The sequence below is a fragment of the Lissotriton helveticus genome, chromosome 3_2 (genome assembly GCF_964261635.1).
Source record: "Lissotriton helveticus chromosome 3_2, aLisHel1.1, whole genome shotgun sequence".
NCBI classification, from domain to species: domain Eukaryota; kingdom Metazoa; phylum Chordata; class Amphibia; order Caudata; family Salamandridae; genus Lissotriton; species Lissotriton helveticus.
Window position 1 is genome coordinate 86795564 of NC_136062.1, and position 15071 is coordinate 86810634.

The 15071-nt window shown below is 40.9% G+C and overlaps 1 protein-coding gene across 3 annotated transcripts in view; it reads right to left on the reverse strand.

The window, feature by feature from the left end:
- Positions 1 to 2788: 2788 nt before the first annotated feature.
- The window catches only part of MYO5A (myosin VA), a 665088-nt gene continuing 652805 nt past the window's right edge, over positions 2789 to 15071 (reverse strand). For all 3 annotated transcript variants that reach the window (XM_078684842.1, XM_078684845.1, XM_078684843.1), the window contains 2 exons: positions 5208 to 5288; positions 2789 to 3729 (listed from right to left, as the gene is read on the reverse strand). In XM_078684842.1, coding sequence (XP_078540968.1) covers positions 3577 to 3729; positions 5208 to 5288 — 234 coding nt within the window. In that variant the 3' untranslated portion in view covers positions 2789 to 3576. The remainder of the gene's footprint in view (positions 3730 to 5207; positions 5289 to 15071) is intronic.

A 15071-nucleotide genomic window follows, 5' to 3' on the forward strand; every position in this document is an offset into this window, starting at 1 on the left:
TGGGTTCACTTCGGGTTTAGCATCTTCACCTTTAAGAGCTCAGTGGGCGGCTCTTAAGATTTTTAGAAATTCTAGATGATCTGGAACCACTAGAATTGACAAAAAGGTTTTTCCTGAAGAGACTCAGAATAGTATGTCCATCTCCTCCTTTGGATCTTCCCTCGGTTTTAAGAGCTCTCCATTAGTCATCTTTTGAGTCACTAGACATGGCAGAGTTGAAATGGCTGACATTTAAGGTGCCTATTACTGGTGGTTATTGTGTCAGCTAAGAGTTTTGGGGAGTTTGGGTCATTCCTGAAGCAGTAACATTATCCTAGATGTTTTCCAGATAAAATTGTCTTGAGATTCAGCCCAAAGTTTTTGCCCAAAATTACTTCAATTGCCAGCAGAACATGGGAGGTAGTGTTAGTAGTATTTTTCCCAAAATCCAAGTCAGAGGAAACTAAGTTACACCTCGTAGATGTAAAGAAGATGGTGGTACAATTCTATCTGCGGAGAATGGAAGGGCACCGAAAGGTGGATAATCTTTTTGTAATCTTTGGTCCAGTGGCAGTGGACTGAAGCCATCCAATTCTACATTGAATAGATGGTTTAAACAATCGATTCTTCTAGCTAATGAGGTACAAGACTATGACCTGAATGTCTGAGTCCAGGGGAGGTCTACAAATAATATGTCAACTTGTTGGGCCTTATTTAACAGAGTGTCTGTGGAAGACATCGGTAATGCAGTCACATGGCAGTCTCCCCACACGTCTATGGATCTTATTAAAAGAAGCACACACAGATGTGCATGGCCAAATTCCTATAATTTACCACATTTGAAAGAATGCAACAACAGTAGAAGCGATATTACTATTCCAAATTATGTAACATCTTCTGTTGTTCTAAAAATGACATAATACATTCCTAACAAGACTTTTATGTGACTAATTGCTAAATTATTCAAGGTAGCTCAGCTAATTACAGAGTTTCTAATATTTAATGGGTTCATTGGAGGAGCGGCAGCTACATTTCCATAAACTTTGGGAAAAATGGTTATGGAATGTGACATGCACTCTTCTAAACATGTAAAATACCAAAAATCCTTTACGCAGTGCTTAACATGAACATTTGCATCTTAAGAAGTCTTTAAAATTCACCCTGGGTAGCACTTCTAGGGTTACTTGAATGAGTAGGGTCTTCGGGGTCACTGGTGGGTCTAGGTACCTTAATTGATAAACAAGATATAGCCTGTAATCGGGGCAAGTATGAACCCCCATCGCTCAAGTCTAGGCGCAGAGATGGACTGGTATGCAAATTGGAAGAATCGGCGTATACTGCCAGTGGGTGCCCGCACAAAAACAAGAAGATCTTGGGTTGATGGTGACCACACTAAGATCTGAACTGACTGAGACTCCCTCTGGTATTGACTGGCCTATGTTGTTTTATGTAATGAGTGACTGCACAATTGTGTTTTGTTTCTCTTGATGCATTGAGAAAAAAAAAAGAAGACTTTGGAATCAAGAAAAACTATAGAATCAAGGGTGAGAGAAAATGGGTCCACACATTTCCATCTATCTAAAAATCCTGTGTAAATACCAGAGATTAGTATATACGTTTTTGTACTTGTAATGGCTAGTTCCTTCCTTCTCCCGGTCAAGCTGTGCTCTCACTCTCCATCTTAACTTTCGTCCTTAAAAAGTAGAGTGTTACAAGCCACAGTCGCATGCCAGGACAGGCATGCCACTGTACTATTGCCACAATATTAGCCTTTAATATTTACCCACATTAGAAAGAAACATGTTTCCAAGCAGTCGCCTGCAGAAAGATTACGTATATTTTACTACTGAAAGAATACAGTATTCGTTATTCTGATATATTTGTTGAACTTTAACAAAGCTCAATTTTTGATTTGACTGCGCACAATTTTAAATACGTTATTCTTTATTTTGACAAACTGATATTTGCCAGCTTTCTGGCAGTACATCCAGTTAAAGTTATTTTTGCACCTAATAGTCACCAGTAAACAGAAGTCATTTTTGTTCAGTGTTTGAATTTGTCTACATCTGACCCAGTGATATATGTAATAAAATACCCCTAATCACAGAAACCCGGCTATCTCAAGTAAGTAACAAGATATGTGAATTTTATACGTTTTTGGAAACCAAACGCATTTATTTCAATTTCTAAATATATGTAGTGTTAAGCATACTGTATACCATTTCATGTTTTCCACATGTTACTATTCAATCTACAGCTGGTGTATTTTACCACTATTCCAAAACATACCTCAAGTCCCTCCCCGAAGTTCAAAACTTACCTAAGGTTCCGCCGAACTACCTAACCACACCTGATTTTCTACCAAGGCACAGTTAAAAAAAAACTTCAGACAATTCTATGGTGGTGACCTTTGAACTTTAAATGGGTACTGTAGTCTAATTATGGGACAATTTCTATATAGCAGGGGAGGTTAGAATTCTACCCTCATCAACAGTACAAGTATTTGTAGAATTGTTTTTTTTCATAGATTATAAAATCTGTATTTTATACAGAACATATTCGCAACTCCACTAAACATTCTGGGTGTTTTTTCCAGAAATCCAAATGTGAACATAATAGGAACGCCGACTTAAAGACACTTGGCAGAAAATACTCAAAAGTACAAAAAAATAAATACAGCCGGGGTTGCTAAAACATGTGGAAGCATCACTTTAAGAGCAAGGGGAAAAATTAAAACAACTAAATGTAACAAATCCCATATAGGTACGCTTTCATTGGGTATTCTCCTTTAATATACAAAAAGCCCACATGAAAAAAACGGATTTATTGTGCGACTTTTTTCTGCTCTATGGCCTTTTCCCTCTGAAATGGTTTTGACATTCATAAAATGAAGCTGAAATAGGTTGCATTGGACTGTACACAAAAAGAAGGTGATAGACGTGAGAATTGGACTCTGCCCTGGCTAGTATGCATATTGTTGTTACATTTAAGATAGCACAATATGCAGAAGCAATTCAATGCGTTTAGCGAACTACAGAACAAACAAGTTAAAAGCTATATTATGCAAAACGAGCAGATCGTTATAATACTTATTCATTTACATCCCATCGATAAAACAAGGGGGCAATTGAGAAGTGTTTTATATTCTCTTTTTCCAGGTTCTGAAACGTTTAAACATTGAGGAGGACACACTTCTGTATGTATGCACTAAACTACATAATTTCTCATGTATGCACATGTGTAATTTCTCAATTCGGTAGTGATTGTGATCAAACTGGCCCTGAACTGCACACTGGTATGCTATGTAATATACACAACTAAATCCTGTCGCTAACTTCGAAACGTACCTTGGGGTAACTTAAGACACTTCCTGCTTAAAGACCCGAATTATTCAAATTAACATGTTACATAAATGTCAGTATGAAAGTAAATATCTATACAAACAAATGCTTCACGTCTTCTGAAAGCGATCAAACATGTCTCGCGTTAATAAATCTCCAGCAGTGTGATATCCTCTCCAAAAAATGTGTTTTCAGGTGCGCACTGGGCATAACATACATATTGCAGGCAAAATACATCTTGAAAGTGCAAATCTGTTCAGACTCGAGTGAGGAATCCTAAACCGAGGCTACTTGGAATCTGTATGGTTTCTAAAGCGAGAGATGATGGGTTGAATGGGAAAGTTACAGGGAAGATGTGCTTAGCATCCATTAGCAGCTGAGGGGAGTCCCTTCTATCTCGTAAGCGCAGCTGAAAAACAAGAAAATACAGTTAATTATTTCAATATGCAACTGAGAAATCTAAATTAATCATGCGATCAAGGTGAGACAGTATAGATAGAAAAACAAAAGTTCAGAGACACTAAGAAATCTTTTGAAGTTGGAAATCCATGCCTGGTTAGGTTTTCTCCAACAATTTCTAGAGATAGTTGGCTTTCTGTGAATTCACAAAATTCCTCTTGGAAATCAGATGCAGTTTTAACTTCCGTTATTCTTACTTCTGAGATTTGTTCACTTGTTGGACAATCTTCAGGAGTAAATGTGAAAGACTTTTTGTGAAAATAACACCTTAATCTTGTAGTTCAGTACTGCAAGTCTGGTGGTGAGTAATAGGACTGTGGACCAAGGTGTTTCGCATACAAATCTACAATAAATATGCAATTCGGCTTGGTGCAGAGAGGTAGGGACAACCACAATATATTCCATAATGTGCGGTCGAAAGGCCACAAATACAGTAAAGACTAGTCCTCTGCACACGTATACAATACAAGCATGATCGGCAAAAGTGTAAATCACAATTGTATTTATTTTCAATCCACAATTGTTTTATTCTTTCTTTTTTCTGTGGGTGTCTGTATACTCCCCAATTAGTTCCTTACGTTCCTAGCCAATACGTGTTTCGTCGCTTTACATGGGATGAACCCGCAACTTCTCCAGGGCTAATTCCTATTCTTTAAATTCCATTTTAATTCCAACCCGAAGTAATTTCCTTTACTGGGTTCGTTCATGTAAAAATTATTTCCAGTATAGGTGTTCCGGTGGCGTCGAGAGTCGGTGGTGCAGTTTCAGGGACAAGTACAAGGATTGGGCCTTAATTGGAAGCACTGCTATATTATATAATTACACAATTGGACTGACGATATTTTTTACACAAACAAACCCAGTAAAGGAAATTACTTCAGGTTGGAATTATCATAGATCTTAATGAATGCAGAATCTTTTCTTAACTAACAAAAGGCAAGTATATTTGAGAAGATATACTTGACATATGTATATAAAATGTACATTTGAAAGTGCAACTGTGTAACAACATTGCAATAAAGAAAATCGTTTACAGAGATGACCACAGAACTACATGAACAACAGCAAAATCAAGATCCCCAATAAACAGTCATCTATGAAAAATCAATGTAAACACTGCCTTGCAGCTTATGCCTTAACACTAGCCTTTCTGTAGGACAGATGGAACTAAACAAATGTATTATGGTTTGCATATGACTAAAATTAAATAATCAACCCATTATTTCCGAACTTATTATGAACCATTTTTGAACAAAGAGCTTTAAAGACCATATACATATACATTCTATTGTTACAGATATTTTTTACATGTTAATACAACTTTCATGATGCCAGAACCTTTAATGAATTAAATATCTTTTATGCTACAACAAAATAAGGCATACTAGACTACAGAAAACAATTCAAGGAAAACAAATAGTATCTTACCTGTATGGTACGTATAAATGATACCAAAACTCTTTCTTCAAATTCATTTACTGGAGTATATAAATTCAAAACCTTTACAATCTGTGAAGAAAAGCATGTTGGAGTTACAGCTAAAAGTTCCTACATGTGTTTAGTATCAACAGCACAAAAATCAAAAACCTTAACACAACACACACCTAAAAACATTACTCCTTGTTTTACCTATTATTTGCACACAACTCTGTAGTAATGGGTCTTCTACTACCTAAGTGAACAGGCTAAACCAGTGACCAATTACGGCATAACTACAACTAAAATACTACAGGCCGATTACGTTGCAATTCGGAAACTCTTCTGACCGAATCGGTTTCGGAATCGTTTCCAACCGAATCGGGTTCTGCAAGTCCGACTGACCGATTACAATGCTTTCGAACATAGTTCAGTCGGACACGCATTGACTTCCATGGGAGTTCCAAACGTGAATACAGGCGCCCATTGAAAAAAGGGATGTTGAGGTCCCCATGGTGCCTGCCACACTGTGAATGGTTGCAAAGAAGGGTCCTATGGGTACCCCCACGGATGCCAACCAGAGTCCTATGGGTGAAGGGGGGCCTGCTACAGGCCCCCAAAGTCAGATTCCGACAGCCATTTCATGTCAGACAAACCGATTCAGAACAGTTGTCAGATTTGGACATCCTAATCACTTGGTCGGAAACAGTGTCCCTGGAGCTGCATGATTCGGCTCCTAACGACTCGGTCTGTCTGAATGCCGATCGGAACCGATTTGAACATCCCGACCAGTTTCCTTGCATCGTAATCTGTCGTTCGGACATGTATTCAATTCGGTCGGAAACATAGGATTCGAATCGGATTCGCCAAATCCGAATCCCATTCGGAGCCCTTCCGAGCACCATCCTATTCGACCCCTAAATTGTTAACTGATGTACATTGATCACACTACTGATAACGCACATTTGTCCGCAGACCTTATGGTTGCTTGTTTGTTCTCATATTGTGCCAACAGCAGGTTTTTTCAATTTGCCTAGCTGTCAAAAGGGAGGTTGTCGATATTGTAAATATCTAATTTTACACCAGTAGGTTTGCAAGGTATTTAAAGGTGTGCGTCTATGTGTGTGGAAACAGTGTTCCAAACCAATGGGAACTATGAAAGCAAGCTGTACCCAAAAATTTCTAATTTTTAAAAGCAAGGTACTGTGAAAAATTGTGCTAATTTTTATGAAAAGCAGGTATTAAAAAGATGACAGTTAAACATTGATGTATTGTAAACAAGCGAAGTCTATATACAGGTTCTATGAATAAGAAAGTCAAGATGATTTAACAATGGAAATCATACAAGTCTTGTGTTCCTTACCTTTGCAGGTCATATTATGCATCATGTTTATTCATGTCACTTTGGAAACACTAACTTCAAAAACATATTACACAAGACCCAGAACAAGATTATATTTCAGCAGACTACTTTCTCTTAATACATAATCTTTTATAATCTTTTTTTATCTTTCACAATTTATCAAATATCTTAGGGTGAGTCCTGTTAACCGGGAGCTCCCATCAGGTAACCCTGACATTTTTGCCATCCGACTAAGGTGTAGCCCATCTGCCAAATTGACATTTATAATAATGTATATGCAAGAGGGGATAGAGGAGGGAGGAGATCTACAACTGTAGAGGCCTTAAATGAGCCCATGGGTGAAAGATCAGGTGAATCATTGGTTATTATAGCAGGTGATTTTAACATTACCTTCGAGCCAATGGACAAGGATGTTAGCGACCTTGCAGTGGACAAGGACCCAACCTGGGGCATTCCAAATTTGGAGATTGATCCAAACGTTGGACTGAAGCAGGAATCCAACTGAAGATGCTGTGCTTAGAGAGAGGCCTCTGGGCAGCCAATGGTAGAACCAATTCTGACAGAAAAGGGACTAACACATTTAATAATGGGTTCCATACCAGCCGTATTGATTATGCCCTTATTGATCTACCCCTGTGGCACAACCTAATCGATATGGGCGTTATAGAACGGGGTGAGAGTGATCATAATCCACTCTCTGCAACTCTCACCCTTTTGCCATCGGATGTTGCTGTCCGTCCAGTTAGTTTGGTCACCACAAGAGACATAATGACCAGTAATGACACGAGGAGACTCAAATGGTCCAAAATAATTGGTGACCTGGAGGCACTGTCCTCTATCAGCAGAGATGTTGATGAGGCGATCATTGCGCTAGAGGGCCTTTGTGATATGGATCAACCAATAGGCCTAACTACTACCATCCATGCCTCACTATTTGATAAAGAACTGACCCATTTCCAGAAACTCTACAGCAACAAAGGTTCTATCAAACAAAAGAGCCAAACCTGGTATAATATAGAATGCAGTAGAACCCGTAAATCTCTAGTGGTAGCTATTAGATCACATAACTTAGATTCTATTAGGGAAGCTAGGCATGCTTACAGACCTGCGCAGAGCGAAGCTAAAAGAGAATGGGACGAGCAAAGGTGGCAAGAATTGAGATTAGCATGCACAAGAAGTAATCTCCAACACTTCTGGGTCATTGTAAAGTGGGGCACCGGGGCACAACTTCTACAACCGGAAAATCATGTAGCCCCTGATCACTGGGTAAAACATTTCTCTCAACAGTACTCAGATGTTGATGCAGGGATCTCTGAACCTCCATTGAGCATACCCAGTCAGACGACAAATCTGGTATTTGACTCCTCAGAAGTCATGGTTGCCCTTAATGCAACCACAGGGGCTAGGGCTCGGGTATTGACAGTATTCTTGCAGATGTTTTTTTACATGATAGGGAAAGGTGGAGCAGGTACATTACTCTGCTTGCAAATGGTCTGGCCCAAGGAGCCCCCATTCCCGATTTGTGGAAGGGGGCAGAGATCATTCTGGTATACAAGATCGGGGACAGATCGCAGCCTGTGAATTACCGGCCATTAGCCTCATCAACTCCATTAAGAAGGTGGGGACACACCTTGCTCTAGGTAAGGTCCAGGAATGGGTTGATGACAATAGCATCTTAACTCCTCAGCAGGCTGGCTTTCAGGCCCACATTAGTACTGTAGACCAAGTTTTTTATTTCTTTTTATATACTGGCTGACAGTGGTGCTTGGGGAAGGCCGCATATACGCAGTTTTTGTTAATTTAAAATCAGCTTTTGATCTAGTATCTTGTGGCAAACTGTGGGAGGTGTTACGGGATCTAGGTATGCCGGCTAATTTATTAACTTTCTTAGTGCATCTTCACAAGAGCAACTTTGCACTTATACGTTGGGGTGCCAAGGGGGAAATTACGGACTCATTCCGGGATGATAAGGGAGTGTGTCAAGGGTGGGTACTAGCACACACATTGTTCTCTCTTTTTATTAATTAAGCTGCAAAATTTCTAGCCTCAACACCCACTAACGCCCCATGTTTGCGGACGATACCCTTATCATTTCCAAGACCCCCAGCGAACTTCAGCGTGCACTGGCCCTGTTTGAAGAATTCTGCACACTAGAGGGGTTAAGATCAATGCAGATAAAACAAAACTCATGATTTTTAACAAACATCGATCATTCAGGGGGGAAGTTATCAGAGGGTGTGGCACTAGAGGAAGTAGATGCATTTTTATGAATTTAGGTGTCACCATGGAGAAAAGGAGAAAATGCAGGACCTATATTTAAAAAATTCCATTAAAACATAGACAGCTAGCCGGTGCCTTAAGTAAAGAATTCAGGTTGTCCCTGACCAAACCAGTCAGCCCAGTAATACAGACATACAATTCCAAGGTAGCTATCTCAGTTCTGTATGGCTCAGAACTATGGGGCTACAGAAATCTAACACAGCTGACTAGCGCTGAAAATAAAAAATTTCGTGCGATTTATAGCCTCCCCAAAAGTACTCATTCACTTCCACAGCTTGGTGATATGGGAATGTAACCCCTAGCAGATATAGCAAGGCTTCGTCCTCTCTTATATTGCCGTTGAATCTTGGTCACACCTGAGTCAACTACCGTTGCTAATGGACTTAGGGATGTCATACCTGCTGATCGCAACCATAAGATAGATAAGGTGGCTGAACGATATCAAGGGGTACTGGCCTCAATGGGTTTGATTAACTTATGGGAGAATCCCAGCAATCTACAGTCTGTATCTAAAGCTGTGCTAAAAAGCAAATGTTGGGACATGGTGGGACAAAATACCAGCAGGCTGAGTGACAGCACAACGCTGACTGGGAGATTCCTGTTCGCAAAACCCCGCCCCCACCTTAAGCCATACTGGGATACCATCTCCAAACCCCTGGACTGGAAACTCTATTTTCAATTTAGAGTTGGCTCTTTGTAGTTAAAGTCCTTTACTTCTAAGTGGTGGGCTGCGGGAGATAACAAGTGTCCTCATTGTGCTGAACCAATAGAAACCTACCCCCATGTTCTCTTTGTATGTCCTGATTATGCCATTCCATGAAAGACCTGGCTAGTGCCTTTATGTAAGAACTTGGGCACTAGGCAAAGCAGTGAAGCTTTAAGAATCCTAAGGACTGATCTCTCGTTTCATTATGCTGTTCCACTAGTCACATTTCTAAAGTGGGTTTGGTGTATTAGATTAAAAAGTGTATTAACATCTAATAGCTATGCACATTTGCCACCAGATTTCGCTCCTATTGCTGCATTAATTTGATCTTAAAGGGTATCATCAATTGAATCTCGTTATGTGAAAATTTTACTAGTTGCAGTGTATACTGTGTCAGTAATATTTTAACATTTTATCACATTCATCTATGAATGAGTTTTATTAGATGTCTGATTTTATAGCTAGATACCTTTATTGGCTATTTATTAATTATTAATTCTGCATTCTATGGATTGTTTTGTGGTTCCTAAATGTTGTGTGCTGCTACTTAATAGATCCCATATTAAGACTACCACTGTATTCAGAGTATGTTATGTGATTCAAGGAGGTATTAATGACGTGATCCCTTCCCTGGATGAAATGTCTAATAGTTGGCTCACTTGTATATATTGCTACAGTTTGCGTTGTAAGATTTATCAAGTTACTAAATTACAAAAGCTTTGTTGAATGAGCTTTTATGACATCAAATGTCGAAATAAAGCTTTCTGAAGTGAAGTGAAAAGAGTCTTGCTGACATACAGCTAAAAGTCTAGTACACACCAGAGTGATAGACTGCCTATCTCTCTGGTGTGTTCTAGGCTTTTAGCTGCATGTCAGCAGGACTCACCCTAAGATATTTGATAAATTATGAAAGATAAAAAAAAATCTAAAAGATTATTTATTTGGACACTAACATGGTTAAGTCATAAATGTATGAAATACATTAATCAATCATGGACGTTTTGTGCAAGTTGATGATTACACTTGGGCCACATTCTTTGCTGTTTTAATGTTAAAGAAAGATATCTCGTTGTGCTTATCACATATCTTTAATTGTGGTCTAAAAATAAAGTATATGGGGTCCCGCTTTTTCCTGCTTCTTGCTTCACCGCGCTAGTCCAGGGGAGGACTACAGCGCCCAGCCAGCCCTGCCTCCCCGTTTGACGCCCATCCAATGCATCACTTGCTACACCGCCTGGAGGTGCTTTGAAAACAGCGAGGGTTTCTGCAGCACGGGACGCGCGCGGGCGAAGCCCGGGCCAAGGGCGGGCCCGTCTGAGCCCGTCAGGGCCAGGAAGAGACAGGACAGGGTCATACCCCTTGGTTTTCGAAACGGCTAAAGCCCTATAGTCAGCTGGCCAATGGCGACATCACAGAAATCAGGGGGAGGCAAGCCCAATACACCAAAGACACTGGTGAGTTCAAACCTCGATGGGTATTTACTTAGGGCATCAAAGGCGATAGCAAAAGGAATTTGAAACGGCAGAAAGAAGGTTATCGGTTGGAGGGAGAAGTGTGAGAGACAACACACAAGGGGAAACAGGTTCTGTTGATATAATTGAGACTGCTACTAACAGTGAATCCTGCAACATATTCCTTATGGACCCAGAGTCAATATATGGACACGAGATCCCGGAGCAGTTGGTTGTCTTGTCACCTGCTCAATCAAAAAGTAAAATGCAGACTATAAAAAAGAAGAAGAGTAAATATATGGATTCACCTCACTCTATACACACAAGGTCTAAGAAAAGGACACTAGGCCCAGTATCGGTCATGATGAAGGGATCCAGGCTTCAATTACCGTCTCTGATGTAACAAATAACACAAGCTTCCCCTCTCTAATCTTGTAGAGACAATAACACTCTGTATTGAGGAATCGTTGACGAGAAGCCTACGTCAATTAATTTTGAGACTGGAAAAACTAGAGCCAAATATAGAATTGTTGTTAAACTGTGTTGAGGGAAATAAGACAGGAAAAAAAGTGGAGGGGGAGTGGCAAGCTGGGACTGGGAGGAGATTTGGTGAGGAGGTAGGCTTATCCATACAGCTTGGTGACCCAGAAGGGGAGAAGGGAGTAAGGGATCAAAATAGGCGGTCACCGCAACGGCTTACTGATACCCCTGATACCAGCAGTGAGGGAAATCCTAGAAATTGAAACTAGAATAGACAGTTCAACAAGGGAAAGGAGAAAAAAATTAATTCTGTCATTACAAGAGAGAGTGGGTTTAGCACTACAACTCCAGGGAAATCCCCAACACCTCATGCAAGAACTGGTATGGTTGAAAGAGAGGATAAAAATCACACTGCATCTCCCACCCGAATGTTCCCCGTATCTAGCAGTTTTAACGAATGTACCACCACTTGCAGAAAAGTACAAGGAATCACATTCGGGGCTCAAAAATAAGGTATGCCATTGGTTGTCTCAAAATGTGGATTTCTCAAATATCTATTTCCGAGACATTTTGCTCGTAAGAAGGGTGAGTTGGATTGATCCAATGGATAAGATGTCCAAGGGGGACTGTATTGTGATAAACTGCAGGTCCCGATCATTAGCAAATTGGCTGGTTGACCGGAGTTTGCGACTGGTAAATCAAAGGCCAGGATATGGCCTCAAACTATTGCCGCTGGCCCACTTTTATAGAAACCTAGCACCTAATGCGGGAGCCTCTGGGAAGGGTAGGTATGGGTCTTTTAATGAAACCACCCATAGTGGTCATCCTTCTATTGAGTTAAGAAATAGATACCAGCCACTTTCAAACCTAGATGACCTACATTGACTAAATAGAGCTCCAAGCACGTTACAAAGTGTAATTGAGGGGCTGATAAAAACAGATGGGGGACAATTAGTAGAATTGCCAAGAGAGAATAAAAATTGTATCTCCCAAAATACCCAGTTAAGTATAGGTTCAAATAATGTGGGAATACGACAGAGCACTAGTGGAGCACAATTGTATACACTAAAAGATAGGGATCTAGAAATTTTGTCTTGGAATGTGGCAGGTATTAATTCAAAACTCACTGATCCGGACTGGTGTCTATTTATTGATAAATATCACATATGCTTCTCAAGGCTAATTCCAACAAATCGGAGGTACTGTTCTTTGGTTGTTCCTTGGACCCTGACTGGCTGGCCTGGTGGCCAATGGATATGTGTCCCCCTGCTCAGGCATCCCAGGTGGAAAAAACCTGGGAGTTAAGATTGATAATAATCTGACGCTGAGATCACATATTCTTGGTTTGACGGGCACCTGCTTTGGCATTCTTAAGATGCTCCGGAAGTTCCTACCTCTGCTCACAGAAGAGCATAGAAAGATCACGGTGCAAGCCTTAATTGGCTCCAGACTGGACTATGCTAACGTCCTTTATTTAGGTCTTCCGGACTATCTTGTTCAGCGGCTGCAGGTTGTGCAGAACTCTGCGGCTCGCGCCATTTTTGGCCTTCATAGGCGAAAAGCTTCGGCTTTCGGGTTGGTACAGTCGCTTCATTGGCTGCCCATCCGGAAGTGGATTATGTTTAAAGCATTGACCCTTGCTCACAAAGCGCTTTTTGGCTCTGGAGCAAGGTATTTACAGCGCAGGCTCGTCTTTTATCGCCCGGTTCGATCCCTGTGGTCAGAATCTCTGTTTTTGGCCGTGGTCCCCCGAGTGAGGAAGGCCCGTACCGGGGGTCGCTCCTTTAGTTTGAGGGCCCCTCAGTTGTGGAACACCTTGCCCCTGGCCTTGCGGCGCACACCTAATCTGCTCCTGTTCAGGAAGAGCCTTAAGACCTGGCTTTTTAACCTTTAGTAGGTCTTTCATTCCCCTGTCTGTTTTTGTTTTATGGTGTTATGTTTTTTACACTGAGCTGCCTAAATAAAGCGCCGGGACACTCTCATTGAGTAGCCGTGCGCTATAGAAATAAAACTTAACATAACATAACTTAACAGGAGACTTGGGCTACGGAGAAAGTGTATAAAGTAGACTTCACAACTTTCAGTATTGAGGCAAAGAAGGGATCAATGGGACGTCCGGTAGGGGGCCTCCTGATATGGGTCAAAAATGTGTTAGTAGGACAAATTAAAAAGCTCAGCCTTGATTCTGAAGATATACGAGGACTGGAATTATGTTCGGCTAAAGGGAGTTCCCCGCTGAGGATCCTCAAAGTATATAATCGGTATGGTAGTCCACATAGGCCATCTGAGACACTCACCATTCTTGGGATATATCTTGATTTAGAAAGGGGGAGACAACGGTTGATAATTGCTGGCGACTTAAATGGCACCTTTGAGCCTGTAGATTACATTCAGGAACTCATTGGAGAGGGGTATGAAGCAAGAGGAATACCGAAGTTAGAAATTCCATCTATAAAAAAGTGTACAAGGGTTGCGCAACAAGTTAACTCTTTGACTGTTGATCATGGGCTACGAGCCTGTAACGGCAGAACTGACTCTGATAGGACAGCTGGGGTTACCTACAAGAGAGGGGCAAGTAAATCTAGAATCGACTATATCCTAGTCGATATCGAAATTTGGACAGACATAAAAAACATGGTGGTCCTGGATAGGAGGGATAGCGACCATAATGCCCTATCATTATCAATGAATAATATGATAGACTGGTACGGCCCCTCAACATTAAAGAGTGTACCAGTAATCACCAGTAATAATGAGAGGAGGGTAAAGTGGCCAATGATTCTGTCAGACCAAATGGCCCTCCCAAAGATCTATAAAAGGGTAGAGCTAGCCTTGACGGAATTTGCCTAAACAAGCGAGGATACTGTTGACACCCTGACTATTTTTAGTCAACTAAATGATGATCTTAGACCATTTTTTTGTAAAGAAAATGGCAATATTTCCATCTGCAAGAGTATCAATGCATGGTACAATCAATCATGCAAACAAGCTAGGGCAAATCTAATGGTAGCGATAAAAGCCAAATCGCCTGAGGACATCAGAGCATGCAGGAAATGTTACCTACTAGCACATAAGAACGCTAGAAGAGATTGGGAGAATGAGAAATGGAGAGTGCTTGTGGAAGCCTCTAAACAGAGGAATGACCAAGCATTCTGGCATCTAATGGCCAAGGGGTCTACTGGCCCAAAAGACGAAACTAGTTTTTATTTGCAGCCCCAAATGTGGGAGAAATATTTTGGGAATCTTTACGCAGTGCAGAGTGGAGAGGCCGAAATAGATAATTTGACAATGTCCCTCACTATGCCCCCAAGAGAAGATATTGCCATTACGGTTGGGGAGACCATCCTGGCTATAACATCAATTTAGAAAGGGATAAACTGCAAGGAGACCTGTATAGGGCTGAGCCGGAAATCTGGGGGCAATACTCACTAAGGTCTTCAACGCTATTCTAGAGGGGGGTGAGGTTCCGTTGTCCTGGACGAGTGCTGAGATTATCCCCGTTTTAAAGAAGGGTGATAAGGGCTACCCAGAAAAATTATAGACCAATCAGTCTCATAGACGTCTCACAAAAATTGTTTGGTAAAGTTAAATTATCC